Genomic DNA, 16,438 nt, shown 5'->3' with positions numbered 1-16,438 from the left:
CAGGAAAACTTTCCTAACCTAGTAAGGCAGGACAATACTCAACTCCAGGTAATACAGAGAACACCACAAAGATATTCCTCAAGTAGAGCAACCCCAAGACACATAATCGTTAGATTCACCAGAGTTGAAATAAAGGAGAAAATTCTAAGGGCTGCTGGAGAGAAAGGTCAGGTTACCCATAAAGGGAAGCCTATCTGACTCACAGCAGATCTCTCAGCAGAAACCTTACAAGCTAGAAGAGAGTGGGGGTCAATATTCAATATCCTCAAAGAGAAGAATTTTCAACCCAGAATCTCATATCCAGCCAAACTAAGCTTCATAAATGAAGGAAAAATAAAATTTTTCACGAACAAGCAAGCACTCAGAGATTTCATCACCACCAGGCCTGCTTTACAAGAGCTTCTGAAAGAAGCACTATACACAGAAAGGAACAACCAGTATCAGTCATCCCAAAAACTTACTAAAAGGTAAAGAGTATCTCCATAATGAAGAATCTATATCAACTAATGGGAAAAATAGCCAGCTAGCATTAAACGACAATATTAAACTCACAAATATCAATATTAATCCTAAATTTAAATGGATTAAATACCCCAATCAAAGACACAGACAGGCAAATTGAATAAAAAGTCAAAACCGATCGGTACGCTGTATCCAGATCCATCTCATAAGCAAGGACACACTAAGACTCAAAACAAAGGGTTGGTGGAAGACTTACCAATCAAATGGAGAGCGAAAAAAACAAAAACAAACAAACAAAAAAAGCAGGAGTTGTAACTTTCATCTCTGACAAAATAGACTTTAATAGTAACAAAGACTAAAAGAAACAAAGAAGGACATTACATATGGTAAAAGGATCAATGCAACAACAGGAGGGCCGGGCGCGGTGGCTCAAGCCTGTAATCCCAGCACTTTGGGAGGCCGAGGCGGGTGGATCACGAGGTCAAGAGATCGAGACCATCCTGGTCACCATGGTGAAACCCCGTCTCTACTAATACAAAAAATTAGCTGGGCACGGTGGCGCGTGCCTGTAATCCCAGCTACTCAGGAGGCTGAGGCAGGAGAATTGCCTGAACACAGGAGGCGGAGATTGCGGTGAGCCGAGATCGCGCCATTGCGCTCCAGCCTGGGTATCAAGAGCGAAACTCCGTCTCAAAAAAAAAAAAAAAAAAAAAACAACAGGAGTCAATGATCATAAATATATATGCACCCAATACAGGAGCACCCAGATACATAAGACAAGTTCTTAATGACTTATAAAGAGACTTGGACTCCTGCACAATAATAGCGGAGTCCACATTGTTAATATTCAACGGATCAACGAGATAGAAAATTAACAGGGACATCTATGATTTGAACTCAGACCTGGAACAAGTAAACTCAGTGAATATTTATAGAATTCTTCACTCCAGGTCCACAGAACATACATTTTTCTCAGTATCATATTACACCTATTTTAAAAGTGACCACATAATTGGAAATAAATCACTCTTCAGCATTTGCATAGCATTTCACAGACTTGAATGAAATATTGGTTGGTTGGTTGGTTGTTATTTTCGTCCCTTATTCCTTCCTGTCTCTGCTGTTAAGCACAATTATCGGTATAAAAGAGGTTTTTAATACCTATTTTTAGATAGCATTCCAGCCTGGGCAATAGAGCAAGACTCCTGTTCTCTCTTCCCCCTTCTCTTTCTCTTTCTTTCTTTAAAAAAAAAAAAGATGATGTAAAAATCTTAAGATGGCGGTTATGCAAGTGTCAAGACCATGCTTGGACCCCTTCAAATGAAAATGAAGTCTAGAACCTGTCCCCTCCCAGGGGCACTGGGAAACCTCCAGAAACAGTTAACAAGTGCCTTCAGAATCCCTGAGGACCCAGAGAGGGAGCTGGCAAGACCATCTGAGTCTGTTGTATGGATACCTGCTTTCCAATGTATTCCATTTCTGGCACATGAATTCTCCTACCTTCTGGCCTCCTCCAGCCATGCGGCTACTTATGTATTCTGGGCCCAGCCTCTGCCTCAGGGCCTTCTGGATGGCCTGGTACTCTTCTGCTGTGTACTGGTGCTGCAATCCCAAAAACAAAAATTAAATTCACACTTCCACCATTTCTCACATCACTGATTCTCCAGCTTTTTGGCCTTAGGACCCCTTTATACTTTTAAAAAGTAGCAAAGACCCACCCCCCACCCTCCCGCAACCTTTGTTTATGTGGGTTATATTTATCCTATTAGGAATTAAAACTGAGAAACTTTTAAGGCATACATGCCACTAGGCATTATACCAATGACATCACATATCATGCAGTCTCTGAAAACTCTACCGTTCACTCACGAGACAATGAGTGTGAAAGAGGCCAACAGTATTATTATGAAGATAAGTTTGACCTCCTGGACTCTGAAAGATCTTCAGAAACCCCAGGGGTTCCAGGACCACATTATTATAACCCCAGGGGTTCCAGGACCACATCCTTATAAATGTTTCTGAAGCTTAGGAAACTAAAATGTCCTGCCTCCAGATCTGTAAATGACGTCAGCACAGGAAGCACGTATGGAAAGAGCACGGGGACAGGAAGCCTTGCTTCCATTTGTCCTTTCCAGAGACTGACACCTTCTCCAATGCAATGGTTTCCCATCCTGCACAAACAGAAACACACTACTGCTTGCTGGTTTGGGTCGGGTACCCCTTGCCCTAATCGGATGAGATGAACACTCACAAACAACCCTCTGGTAAAGACAAAGATGGAGTTTGAGTGGGCAAAGCAAGAATCTCTTTTCTATGCACACGATGTCCCTACAAGTAATATGACCCCCAGTAACTTTCCATGCCTCCAAGAAAGACAACTGGGGCCAGGCGCAATGGCTCGCGCCTGTAATCCCAGCACTTTGGGAGGCCAAGGTGGGCAGATCATGAGTTCAAGACCAGCCTGGCCAACATGGTGAAACCAAGTATCTACTAAAAATATAACAAATTAAGGCCAGGCACGGTGGCTCATGCCTGTAATCCCAGCACTTTGGGAGGCCAAGACGGGTAGATCACCTGAGGTCAGGAGTTCAACACCAGCCTGGCCAACTTGGTTAAACCCCATCTCTACTAAAAATACAAAAATTAGCTATGGTGGTGCATGCCTGTAATCCCAGCTACTTGGGAGGCTGAGGCAGGAGAATTGCTTGAATCCAGGGGGTGGAGGCTGCAGTGAGCCAAGATCATGCCACTGCACTTCAGCCTGGGTGACAGAGCAAGACACAGTCTCAAAAAAAAAAGAAAAAGAGAACTGGGTGGCATGCAGACAGGAGCAACTGAAAATAGGGGGACTTTTCACAGTTTCATTTTGAATTTGATGTCATATAAATATGTTATCTACTCAAAAAATAAATTTAAATCTAAATCTAATCCCCAGTACTATCAGTCTTTTGATAGCTAATGTTCCAAAATGCCCTCCAGAGATCACAAAAGACCCCCAAATAATGCATCTAAAGAACGAGTAACAACAAATAGCTCACATGTGTACTATATATAGATGTACTATGTACTGCTCACACATGTACTATGATGCTCTACAAACTGCCTTGCCCTAACTTTACTCACTTAACCGCATTCTTTCCAGGGATGAAGGAACCACAGTTACCTGCCCAAAGCATAACGCCGAGCTGCCGCCAGCAGCAGGATGGCTGTCACGCCCTCCAAGAATTGCTTCCTCAGTCCCAGACATCTTGATTCTGGCTGACCTCTATATAAATAAAAGAATTTTTTAAAAATCTCAAAGAATGTTTAAAGGCAAGAGTCTCTACTGAAATATCACATAAAGCATCCATATGCAACATCCTATGAGTTATTTATAAACTTCTAAGCACTGCTCCAATCTAGAAGAGTTCTTCAGTGGTTAGCTACGGTCTCTCAAGCTGCTGAAGATCCTTTAAGGTTTGCTTCTAACTTTCTATAAACATGTTTGCTATTGTGGTGGTGCTATTAAAGGTGACTTTTACAATAAGAATATATTACATTTGTAACTATGAAATCAAAATTACAAAAATATTCTTTATGGGAAAGCAAAAAATTTACTATAAGCGGGGTACAGTGGCTCACGCCTGTAATCCCAGCACTTTGAGAGGCCGAGGGGGGTGGATCACAAGGTCAGGAGTTCAAGACCAGCCTGGCCAACATGGTGAAACCCTGTCTCTACTAAAAATACAAAAATTAGCCTGGCATGGTGGCAGGCGCCTGTAATCCCAGCTACTTGGGAGGCTGAGGCAGAGAACTGCTTGAATCCAGGAGACAAAGGCTGCAGTGAGTCAAGATTGTGCCACTGCACTCCAGCCTGGGCAACAGAGTGAGACTCTTTCTCAAAAAAAAACAACTTTACTATAGGTTGAACATTGCTAATCCCAAAATACAAAATTAAAATGCTCCAAAATCCAAAACATTTTGAGTGCCAATATGATGTGCTGTATCTCAAGGGTGATGGCCAGGCACGGTAGCTCAGACCTATAATCCCAGCTCCCTAAGAGGCCAATGAAGAAGGACTGCTTGAGCCCAGGAGTTTGAGACTAGCCTAAACAGCAAAACCATATCTATACAAAAAATGTAAAAATTAGCCAGGCACAGTGGTATGCTACTTAGGAAGCCAAGGTGGGAGAATCGCTTGAGCTCAGGAGTTTGAGGCTGCAATGAACTATGATCACCCCACTGCACTCCAGCCCGGGTGACAGAGCAAAACTGTCTCAAAAAAAAAAAAAAACCAAAAAGGCAGGCACACAACACATAGTTTATTCAGCTTCTCCAGGAGAAAAATACAATTATCGGCTGGAGGCAGTGGCTGACGCCTGTAATCCCAGCACTTTAGGAGGCCGAGGCGAGCAGATCACCTGAGGACAGGAATTTGAGACCAGCCTGACCAACATGGTGAAACCACGTCTCTATAAAAATACAAAAATTAGCTGGGCGTGGTGGCGCACACCTGTAATTCCAGCTACTCTGGAGGCTGAGGTGGGAGAATAGCTTGAACCCAGGAGGCAGAGTTTGCAGTGATCCAAGATTGCACCACTGCACTCCAGTCTGGGTGATAGAGCAAGACTCCGTCTCAAAAATAAAAAAAGAAAACCTGCCAGGCATGGTGGCTTAAACCTGTAATCCCAGCACTCTGGGAGCCCGAAGCAGGTGGATCACGAAGTCAAGAGACCGAGACCATCCTGGCCAACATGGTGAAACCCTGTCTCTACTAAAACTATAAAAATTAGCTGGGCGTGGTGGCACATGCCTGTAGTCCCAGCTACTCAGGAGGCTGAGGCAGGAGAATCACTTGAACCCAGGAGGCAGAGGTTGCACTGAGCTGAGATCGCACCACTGCACTCCAGCCTGGACGACAGAGCGAGACTCCGCCCCCCAAAAAAAAAACAACAACAACAACAAACCTCAACTTACTGCTCCCTACTATATAGGCAGCATGACCCTGATCACTACTGTGGAGTCAAAAAGAAATAGAAGCCACAATCGGGTCGGGCGCAGTGGCTCACGCCTGTAATCCCAGCACTTTGGGAGGCCGAGGCGGGTGGATCACGAGGTCAAGAGATCGAGACCATCCTGGTCAAAATGGTGAAACCCCATCTCTACTAAAAATACAAAAAAATTAGCTGGGCATGGTGGCGCGTGCCTGTAATCCCAGCTACTCAGGAGGCTGAGGCAGGAGAATTGCCTGAACCCAGGAGGCGGAGGTTGCGGTGAGCCGAGATCGCGCCATTGCACTCCAGCCTGGGTATCAAGAGCGAAACTCCGTCTCAAAAAAAAAAAAAGAAGCCACAATCACTGAAATGCTTTCCAGGAGCTAACAAGATGGCTGGAAGGAGGAGACTAACAGAAATGAAATGAATGAGAACCAGGAGCGATGGCTCACGCCTGTAATCCCAGCACTTTGGGAGGCTGAGGCGGGCAGATCACGACGTCAGGAGTTCAAGACCAGCCTGACCAATGCAGTGAAACCCTGTCTCTACTAAAAATACAAAAATTAGCCAGGTGTAGTGGTGCACACCTATAAAGCCAGCTGCTTAGGAGGCTGAGGCAGGTCAGTCATTTGAACCTGGGAGGCAGAAGTTGCAGTAAGCTGAGATCACACCACTACACTCCAGCCTGGGAAACAGAGCAAGTCTCTATCTCAAAAAAAAAAAAAAAAAAATTAAACAAATGAAAAGCAGGAGACCCCCAACATTCAGTAAGGCCCTATAGAGCAATAAGCCAGTAAGCCAGTTCACATCCTGGACCAGCAGCATCACCAATCACCTGTGAACCTGTGTTTTTTTTTCGTATTTTTTGAGACAGAGTTTTGCTCTTGTCACCCAGGCTGCAGTGCAGTAGCATAATCTCAACTCAATGCAACCTCCACCTCCTGGGTTCAAGAGATTCTTCTGCTTCAGCCTCCTGAGTAGCTGAGATTACAGGTGCATGCCACCATGCACAGCTAAATTTTGTATTTTAGTAGAGATGGGTTTCACCATGTTGGCCATGCTGGTCTCAAACTCCTGACATCAGGCAATCTGCTCTCTTCGCCTCCCAAAGTGCTGGGATTACAGGCGTGAGCCACCACACCCAGTCACCTGTGAACCTTTCAAAATGCAAATTCTCAGGCCCTACCCCAGACTTCCTGAATGAGAAACTCTGGGGGTGAGCACAGCCAGGCGTGCTTTAAGAGCCAATGCATTTGACTAAGCCTATGCAAATTTATAAAGTCCAATTAGAAAGCACACCTACCCTCGGAGCAATCATAGACAACTGGCCAAGCCCCTGCCTGAATACCCCTATATGCAAACGAAAGTTTCAGTTGTGCCTCAGCAAATTTGCACATTACAGATCTTCAGATTAATTGCAAATAGCAGAACTACGAATTCATGATTGTCAAGTAGCATGGTGCTCTTCATGACATTACAATAGTCCCCCCTCTTTTGGGCATAATGTTAAGTGGAAAAAGAAATAGTCCTCCTTCATCCACAGTTTTCATTACCCACAGTTCACAGTCCAAAATTTCCCAGTGGAAAATTCCAGGAATAAACAAGTTATTAAGTGTTAAGTTGCATGCCATTCTGAGTAGCATGATGAAATCGCGTACTATCCTGTTCTGGCCTGCCAGGGACATGAATCATCCCTTTGTCCAGCGTCTCCAAACTATAGACAGTACTGCCATGTGGTCACTTAGTAGCCCTCTCAGTTATCAGATTCAAAAAACACAGTGTATATAAGGTTTGGCATATCTGCTATTTCAAGCATCCACTGCGGATCTTAGAACGTATCCCCAAAGAGAGGCAGAGGTTTCGGTGAGATTGTGCCACTGCACTCCAGCCAGGGTAACAGAACTAGACTGTCTCAAAAAAAAAAAAAAAAAAGAACATATCCCCAAGGATAAGGAGGACTATGTACAATGCAATGTTTAAGAGATCAAATTCTGCCAGTCTCGGCAGCATGGCAAGATGTCATCTCTAGAAAAAATAAAAAACATTAGTAGGTGACAGAGTGAGACCCCATCTTTGAAAAATAAAGTGCTTGCCGGGCGTGGTGGCTCACGCCTGTAATCCAAGCACTTTGGAGGCCAAGGTGGGCGGATCACCTGAGGTCAGGAGTTCAAAACCAGCCTGACCAACATGGTGAAACCCCATCTTAAAAAAAATAAATAAATAAAATAAAAAAAAGAAAGTGCCAGACGCAGTGACTCATGCCTGTAATCCCGGCACTTTGGGAGGCTGAAGCAGGCAGATCGTGAGGTCTGGAGTTCAAGACCAGCCTAGCCAACATGGTGCAACCCCATCTCTACTAAAAAAAAAAAAAAAAAAAAAATTAGCTGGGTGTGGCGCACGCCAAATTGCTGGGATTACAGGCATGAGCCATTATGCCTGGCCTGGAAAACTATTTAACTAATCGTAAAACATTACTCTTTAGCTAAGAATGATAAGTTCAGCATTAAATCTATCATTAAAAAGTAGGAAAGTCCACAAGCAGTGGCTCATGCCTGTAATCCCAGCACTTTGGGAGGCCAAGGTGAGTGGATCACGAGGTCAGGAGTTGGAGACCAGCTGGCCAACATGGTGAAACCCTGTCTCTACTAAAAACACAAAAAAATTAGCTGGGCATGGTGGTGTATGCCCGTAATCTCAGCTACTTGGGAGGCTGAGGCAGGAGAATAACTTGAACCAGGGAATCAGAGGTTGCAGTGAGCCAAGATCAAACCACTGCACTCCAGCCTGGGTGCCAGAGCAAGACTCCGTCTCAAAAAAACAAAAAAAAAGTAGGATAGTAGCCTAAACTAGGTTAGTCAATAAGTGTCTAAAATTGTTAAATCAAGAAATAGTGAATAAGGGTTTTAGAATGTAGATGCAAATGCCAGAAAAGGGAGTTAGAAGTAATAAATCCAACTGAGGTGTGAGGCTGGGGTGGGCAATGGTGCAGAAGGGAGCTCCTCTATTATCAAAGTAAAATGTCTAGTACTACAGTATTTCACTGTTTAAATATGCACATGTATTATTTTAGTAGAAACAAAGATTTAAATACTTATTCTACAAAGCAGAGGTCAGCCAACTTATTTTGTCAAGGACCAGACAGCAGACAGTAAATATTCTTAAGTTTCTTGGGCTCAACAGTCACTGTCACAAGTACTCAACTCTGGCATTTTAGTGAAAGCAGCCACAGAGTACCTAAGTTAATGGCCATGGTTGTGTCCCAAACTTTGTTTACAAAACAGGCAGATTTCGCCCACAGAACACAGTGAGCCAACCCCCATATAAAGCATGCTTTGAACTCTAGTCAGATGTGGTTCAATATCCAGCTCCACCAGGCAAGTTTCTTAAATTGGGCAATTACTTAACCTGCCTGTGCCTTGGTTTCTTCATCTAAAAAAGGGAATATTAATAAGATCATCCTATGTTTATTATATCAGAATGATATAATAGCTTCCAGCTAGGATCATTAGTGAATACTAAATGGTTGGTGGGAAACAGGACATTCACAGAGTCTCACATAAGCACCAATCGGGTTGTCAGAAATAAAAGGGCATACTTTGTGAATGTACTTAATGCCACTGGAAAGTACACTTGACACAGCAGGGTGGACGGGTCCACTTTGTAGCCTATGTGGCTCCAAGGTCAACACTGCAGGGGTAGAGAGAATTGGAGTCACACCAGTTCATAGCTGCCTCCACCCTATGTAACACTACCACTTCTGATAACAACACACTGATGAGAACGTGTCATGTACATAGCCCCAAAGCTGCAAAGGGGGCATCTGAATATTTGCTAAGTACTGTCTACCAAAACTCATTCCCCCTACTCCAATATGGGCCCCAAGAAGGTGGGAGATTCTGATTCTTCCTGGCATCATCAGTGACTAGCATAGACCCTGGCTCATAAATAGGGCCTTGGGAAGTATTTGCTGAGTAACAGCTCTTGACTAATTAAATGAATGAATAAGTGGCATGAAAAAATAAATAAGTGAATGATATACATAATGCAGCATATACAAAGTATGTTTTAAAACTTTTTTTTTTTTTGAGATGGAGTTTTACTCTTGTTGCCCAGGCTGGAGTGCAATGGTGTAATCTCAGCTCACTGCAACCTCCGCCTCCCAGGTTCAAGCAATTCTCCTGTCTCAGCCTCCCGAGTAGCTGGGATTACAGGTGCCCACCACCAACTCTGGCTAATTTTTGTATTTTTAGTAGAAATGGGGTTTTACTATGTTGGCCAGGTGCTCTCAAATTCCTGACCTGAGGTAATCCATCCTCCTCAGCCTCTCAAAGTGCTGGGATTACAGGCATGTGCCACCATGTCCAAACACTTCTTACATTTAAAGAGCAACTTGTGGCAAGGCATGGTGGCTTCTGCCTATAATCCTAGCACTTTGGGAGGCAAAAGCAGATGGATCACCTGAGGTCAGGAGTTCCAGACCAGCCTGGTCAACATGGCGAAACCCTGTCTCTACTAAAAATACAAAAATTAGCTGGGCGTGGTGATGCACACCTATAATCCAGCTACTAGGGAGGCTGAGGCAGGAGAATTACTTGAACCCGGGAGGCGGAGGTTACAGTAAGCCAAGATGCCACTGCACTCCAGCCTGGGCAATAGAATGAGACTCTGTCTCAAATATAATAATAATAATATAAATATAAGAGTAACTTGTTCTAGTTTTATAAATAAATTAAAACAGCCAGGTCAGGTGCAGTGGCTCACTCCTATAATCCCAGCACTTTGGGAGGCTGAGGCGGGCAGATCACCTGAGGTCAGGAGTTCAAGACCAGCCTGACCAACATGATGAAACCCCATCTCTACTAAAAATACAAAAATTAGCTGGACATGGTGGTGCATGCCTGTAGTCTCAGCTACTTGGGAGGCCGAGGTTGCAGTGACCTGAGATCACACCACTGCATTCCAGCTTGGGCAATGGAGCCAGAGTCCCTCTCAAAAAAAAAAAAAAATTCAGCCATTTATTGAAGGACAATCTTATCTTTGTCCATAAAGTAAACACAAAATATTTTCTGCTTTTTTTGCTCTTTTACTTTGAAAAAGATGCTTACTGTTCTGCCTTCCTTCCTAACACTGTCTACAATGGTTTTCCAATTACACAAATTAAAAAAAAAAAAAAGGCTGGGCACTGTTGGCTCACTCCTGTAATCCCAGAACTTTGGGAGGCCAAGGCAGGCGATCAAGAGGTCATGAGACCATCCTGGCCAACATGGTGAAACCCCATCTCTATTAAAACATAAAAAATTAGCCAGGCTTGGTGGCACACACCTGTAGTCCCAGCTACTCAAGAAACTGAGGCAGGGCAATCGCTTGAACCCAGGAGGCAGAAGTTGCAGTGAGCCGAGATCGTGCCACTGCACTCCAGTCTGGTGACAGAGCAAGACTCCATCTCAAAAAAAAAAAACATTTTTTTTTTAAGCAATAGGGTCTTGTTCTGTAAAGGCTGGAATGCAGTGGTGTGATCATAGCTCACTGTAACTTTGACCTCCAGGGCTCAGGTGATCCTCCCACTTCAGTCTCCTGAGAATATAGGACTACAGGTGAGTGCTATCATGCCTGCCTAATTAATAAAAAATTTTTTCAGAGATGAGTGTCTCACTATGTTGCCCAGCTTTGTCTTGAGCTCCTGGGCTCAAGCAATCCTCCTGCCTTGGCCTAACAAAATGCTGAGATTAAAGGCATAAGCCACTATGCCCAGCCTCCACTATAAAATTAAAATATCTTTATTGTAGAAAGCTTAAAACACATATCAGAGAATATGGAAGTAAAATTCAGCTGGATCTCACCAAGAGATAGCTGCTGTCTTTCTGTCTATGTGACTGTGTTTGTCTATGTGTTTTATATGTCTGCATATTTGTTAAACAAACGTAGAATCCAAATGCATTAGGCATATCTTACGCAGCACCTGAAATTTTCTTTTGTATGACCTTGAGGCCCTTGGGCACTTTTTCCACCCCAGCTGTCACTGGGCTGATCAAATACATCTGGGTTATAACCAACTGCCCACAGGCACAACCCCATGGTCCCTTACCTCCTGCTCATACTGGATGCCTATTGCTTCCCACCCTTGGCTTGTCGCTTGCCTTTGAGGTGTAAAGGCCTATGGGACCCACCTGGTGCCCACACATGTATAACCCAGAAGTCTGTGGGAATTAATGTGCTATGAAGCAAACCTTTTTCCAATGAGATACAGAAGCTGAGGGGACCATCCTTCCTTCTTTTAGATGGATTGCCCTGGAATGCAGTTATTTATACATCCTCCTGTGAGACAGCTTTAGGAGATCAGCAACCAACTGTACTTGCACCAAGGGGGCCAACTTCAAAACGCACCTTTTTTTTTTTCTTTTCTTCTTTTTTTTTTTTTGAGACGGAGTTTCGCTATTGTTACCCAGGCTGGAGTGCAATGGCACGATCTCGGCTCACCGCAACCTCCGCCTCCTGGGTTCAGGCAATTCTCCTGCCTCAGCCTCCTGAGTAGCTGGGATTACGGCATGCGCCACCATGCCCAGCTAATTTTTTGTATTTTTAGTAGAGACGGGGTTTCACCATGTTGACCGGGATGGTCTCGATCTCTTGACCTCGTGATCCACCCGCCTCGGCCTCCCAAAGTGCTGGGATTACAGGCGTGAGCCACCGCGCCCGGCCTCAAAACACACCTTTGAATGGATTTAATCCTCCTTCTCCCCTCACTCACCTTTCCCCTACCTCTGCTTGAAAGTACCCTTCTTGAAAAAGTAATAGCACATAAGTTCTTGCATCAAGCTCTAGGTTCTCTAGGTTCCAGGGTACTGAGATATAACAGACACTACGAATGCTCTACTAATCATCCCTTCGGCTCTTACCACAATAGTGCACCCCGGTCTGACTTCCAAATGCCAACATATGCATCTTGTCACCTGAGAGCTTTCTTTGGTATCCAGACTACTTTGCACCTGTTTATGGCAAGCTGTAAGCACCAGAGAATTGAATCACCCTGGCAGCAGCCCTCAAATGGTACCTGACAGGAGCTGATGTTGAAACACCCTAGATTTCTTAGCCCTCTGTGGGATACCACCAAGCCATGAGCTTCCCCAGTGGAATTAGGTTGGGTTGCTACCAGTGGCAACAGGCTTGATAACTCGTCCTTTGTTATCGAGTTTTCCTTTCCTGTCTTTCTTCCCCTCTCCTGTCTCCCTTCCCCTTTCCTCTACCACAGTGTAAAGGAATAATCTCCAAATAAACTAATTGAGAATAAAAAGGAGGGTGGCAAAAGATACCTTTACAATGTACAAACCTGGGAGCTACCACCTTAATCATTAAATAATAAACTTAATGTCACCAATTGTAGTCATATCATGTGCTTCCTGATGGATGGGCTAAGAAGGTCAAATCACTTAGGTAGTATTTCTGCCAATCTAATCATGAGGATAATCAAACAAGTTGAAATCTACAAGGCAATTGGCCTGGACTCTTCAAAAGCATCAGTCTCTCAAAAAAACAAAACAAAACAGAAGGGCTGGTGAACTTTTCTATATTAAAAGAGGCTTAAGGCTAGGATTACATGCCTGTAATCCCAGCACTTTGGGAGGCCAAGGCAGGTGGATCATCTGAGCTCAGGAGTTCAAGACCAGCCTAGCCAACATGGTAAAATCCTGTCTCTACTAAAAACATAAAAATTAGCCGGGCGTGGTGGCACACACCTGTATTCCCAACGATTCAGGAGGCTGAGACAGGAGAATCACCTGAACCCAGTAGGCAGAGGTTGCAGTGAGCCAAGATCGTGCCACTGCACTCCAGTCTGGGTAACAGGACAAGACTCCATCTCAATAAATAAATAAATAAATAAATAAAAAGAGACTTAAGAGACATGACAACTAAATGCACTGTGTGATCTTCAATAACATTTTGGATCAGGGATAAAGAAAAGCTATAAAGATTATTATTAGGACAATGGGAGAAATCTGATGATGGAATGAATATGAGACTGCAGCTGCAACCTCCTGGCCTCAAGCAATCCTCCTGCCTCAGCATCCCAAGTAGCTTGGACTATAGGCACACACCACCACAGCTGGTTAGTGTGATAAGTATATCATGGTTATGTAGGACAGTGTATGATGCAGTATTGGAGTAAAGTGTCATGTTTTCTGCAACTTACTCTCAATTCATTCAACTAATAGTGTGTTTCTGTGTGTTGTGTGGGTATAGAAGGAATAAGAAAAAGGCAAGGAGATAAAGCAAAAGTAACAAATTTATGAACCTAGGTGAAGGATATGCAGACTTTGATTGTAAATTTTCTTTTTTTTTTTTTTTTTTTGAGACAGTCTCGCTGTGCTGCCCAGGCTGGAGTGCAGTGAGACAATCATGACTCACTGTAACCTCAAATTCCTTGGCTCAGGTGATCTTCCCATCTCAGCCTCCTGAGTAGCTGGGACTACAGTTGTACACCACCACACATGGCTCATTTTCTTTTGTAGGGACAGGGGTCTCACTATGTTGCCCAGGTTGGTCTCGAGCTCCTGGGCTCAAGCAATTTTCCTGCCCCGGATTCCCAAAGCACTGGGATTACAGATGTGAGTCATTGCACCCAGCCCATTGTAAAATTTGTCCAAAGGCTTCATAGCTTTCAGAATAAAATGTTAAGAAAGACTATCTGCATAGCCAAGGTTATGGCAGCTACATAAATCCAAATATCCCAACATATCCTCCAAAAACGATACAGACCAACCAACAGGTGGAACAAAGAAAATCACCAACATCTCCTATCTTCAACATACTTAGAAGACTAAAAATACTACAAGCTTCGAATTACCTGGAAGTACTGGTGGAGATGTTTCTCAACCTCTCGTCCAGCTCTTTAAGAACAGCAAAGAGGGATCCAGATAGGAAGAGAGATGCAAAGAAGAGAGAAGAGAAGAATGGAGAGCCTGAGACAGAACTAAAATATCTCCCTGAAAAAGAAAACTCACGGTATGCAAATGCTGACAAATAATTCTGTTAAATCGCGAGAGGAAGAAAGGGCTGGGGAGAGACACATTAATACATGCAGAACTTGATGAGGCAGTCTTGAGAAGGCAAGCTTTCTGGGGAGAAGGAGAAAAGAAATGAAAAGGTACCCTCTGTTGGCCAGGCGTGGTGCCTCACACCTGTAATCCCAGCACTTTGGGAGCCTGAAGCAGGCAGATCACAAGGTCAAGAAATCAAGACCATCCTGGCCAACATGGTAATACCCTGTCTCTACCAAAAATACAAAAATTAGCTGGGCGTGGTGGTATGCACCTGTAGTCCCAGCTACTCAGGAGGCTAAGGCAAGAAAATCGCTTGAACTGGGGAGGCGGAGGTTGCAGTAACCTGAGATCACTCCAGCCTGGTGACAGAGTGAGATTCCATCTCAAAAAAAAAAGAAAAAAGAAAGGGTATCCTCTGAAAACTGTGCTGTGAAAGATAAAAGAAAATTTAAAAGCCAAAGGACATATAACTATCTCCCCTACCACCCCAAAAAAGCCTTCTAGTAGAATTAGAAACCATACTTTACTACACCTACAAAAGAATAGGAACTACTCTTGAACTAGGAATCTCAAAAATCATCCTGAATGATTTATCACCCCTGCTCACAAATGCAAACTTAGAAAAAGATTGAAAAGAATCAATGAACCTCAGGATCCTGTGGGCTAATATCAAAATGTCTAACACGCATGTAATTGAAGTCCCAGAAGAAGTGAAAGAGAATTGAACAGAAGAAATTTTTTTTTTTTTTTTTGAGACGGAGTTTCCCTCTTGTTACCCAGGCTGGAGTACAATGGCACGATCTCGGCTCACCGCAACCTCCGCCTCCTGGGTTCAGGCAATTCTCCTGCCTCAGCCTCCTGAGTAACTAGGATTACAGGGATGCGCCATCATGCCCAGCTAATTTTTTGTGTTTTTAGTAGAGACGGGGTTTCACCATGTTGACCAGGATGGTCTCGATCTCTTGACCTTGTGATCCACCCACCTCGACCTCCCAAAGTGCTGGGATTACAGGCGTGAGCCACCACGCCCGGCCCAGAAGAAATATTTTTTAAAGTAATAGCTTCAGTCCTGGGCACAGTGGCTCACGTTTGTAATCCCAGCACTTTGGGAGGCTGAGGCAGACAGATCACCTGAGGTCGGGAGTTCGGAGACCAGCTTGACCTACAAAAATAATAGCTCCAAATTTCCCAAATTGGCTGATAGACATAAATTTGCAGATTTAAGAAGCTCTGCAAATCTCAAGCAGGATAAATACAAATAAAAGGACAACTAGAAACACCACAGGCAAACTGCTAAAAAACGAGAAAATTTGGCTAATTTTTGTATTTTTTAGCAGAGACAGGGTTTCACCGTGTTGGTCAGGCTAGTCTCGAACTCCTGACCTCAGGTGATCTGCCCACCTTAGCCTCCCAAAGTGCTGGAATTACAGGCTTAAGCCACCACGCCTGGCCTAAAAAGATATTTTAAAAGGCCTAAAATAAGAAGGAAGGTGCACCAAGTTCATATATTTGAGACTCAATACAGTTTAGGTGTCATTTCTTTCCAAATTGATCCATAGATCAATGCAATCCCAATCACAATTTTACCAGACTTTTCTGTGGAAACTGGTAAGATAATTATAATATTTATATGGAAATGCAGAGGATCTAGAATATTCACATCAATCTTGAAAAACAACAACCAAATCAGAGGACCTACAACTACATGACTTCGAGACTTACTAAAAAGCTACAGTAATTAAAAGTGTGGTACTAACATAAAGATTGAACAATGGAACAGAAAAGGGAGCACAGAAATCAATCACCATTTGTACAGTCATCTTAATTTTGAAAATGCAATACAATAGCATTTTCAACAAATGGTGCTGGAATGACTAAATATCTATATGAAAAAAAATTTAATTATATCTCACACCATTCACATAAACTAGAGATAGATGATAGGTCTAAACATAAAACTTAAAC

At 43.6% G+C, this 16,438-nt stretch overlaps 1 protein-coding gene across 8 annotated transcripts in view; it reads right to left on the bottom strand.

The window, feature by feature from the left end:
* The window catches only part of RAD52 (RAD52 homolog, DNA repair protein), a 46,611-nt gene that overhangs the window by 24,244 nt on the left and 5,929 nt on the right, over positions 1 to 16,438 (bottom strand). For 4 of the 8 annotated variants that reach the window (XM_012434952.3, XM_064377610.1, XM_012434953.3 and 1 more), the window contains exons 2-3: positions 3,626 to 3,727; positions 1,963 to 2,064 (exon numbers count right to left, since the gene is read on the bottom strand). In XM_012434952.3, coding sequence (XP_012290375.1) covers positions 1,963 to 2,064; positions 3,626 to 3,709 — 186 coding nt within the window. In that variant the 5' untranslated portion in view covers positions 3,710 to 3,727. The other 4 variants (XM_012434954.3, XM_064377607.1, XM_064377609.1 and 1 more) reach the window with 2 other exon arrangements.

This window comes from Aotus nancymaae, unplaced genomic scaffold (assembly GCF_030222135.1).
Source record: "Aotus nancymaae isolate 86718 unplaced genomic scaffold, 86718_ANA_hifiasm-v0.15.2.pri h1tg000016l, whole genome shotgun sequence".
Taxonomy (NCBI): domain Eukaryota; kingdom Metazoa; phylum Chordata; class Mammalia; order Primates; family Aotidae; genus Aotus; species Aotus nancymaae.
The sequence above is the reverse complement of the archived record's forward strand: the minus strand, read 5'-3'. Positions and strand labels throughout refer to the sequence as shown.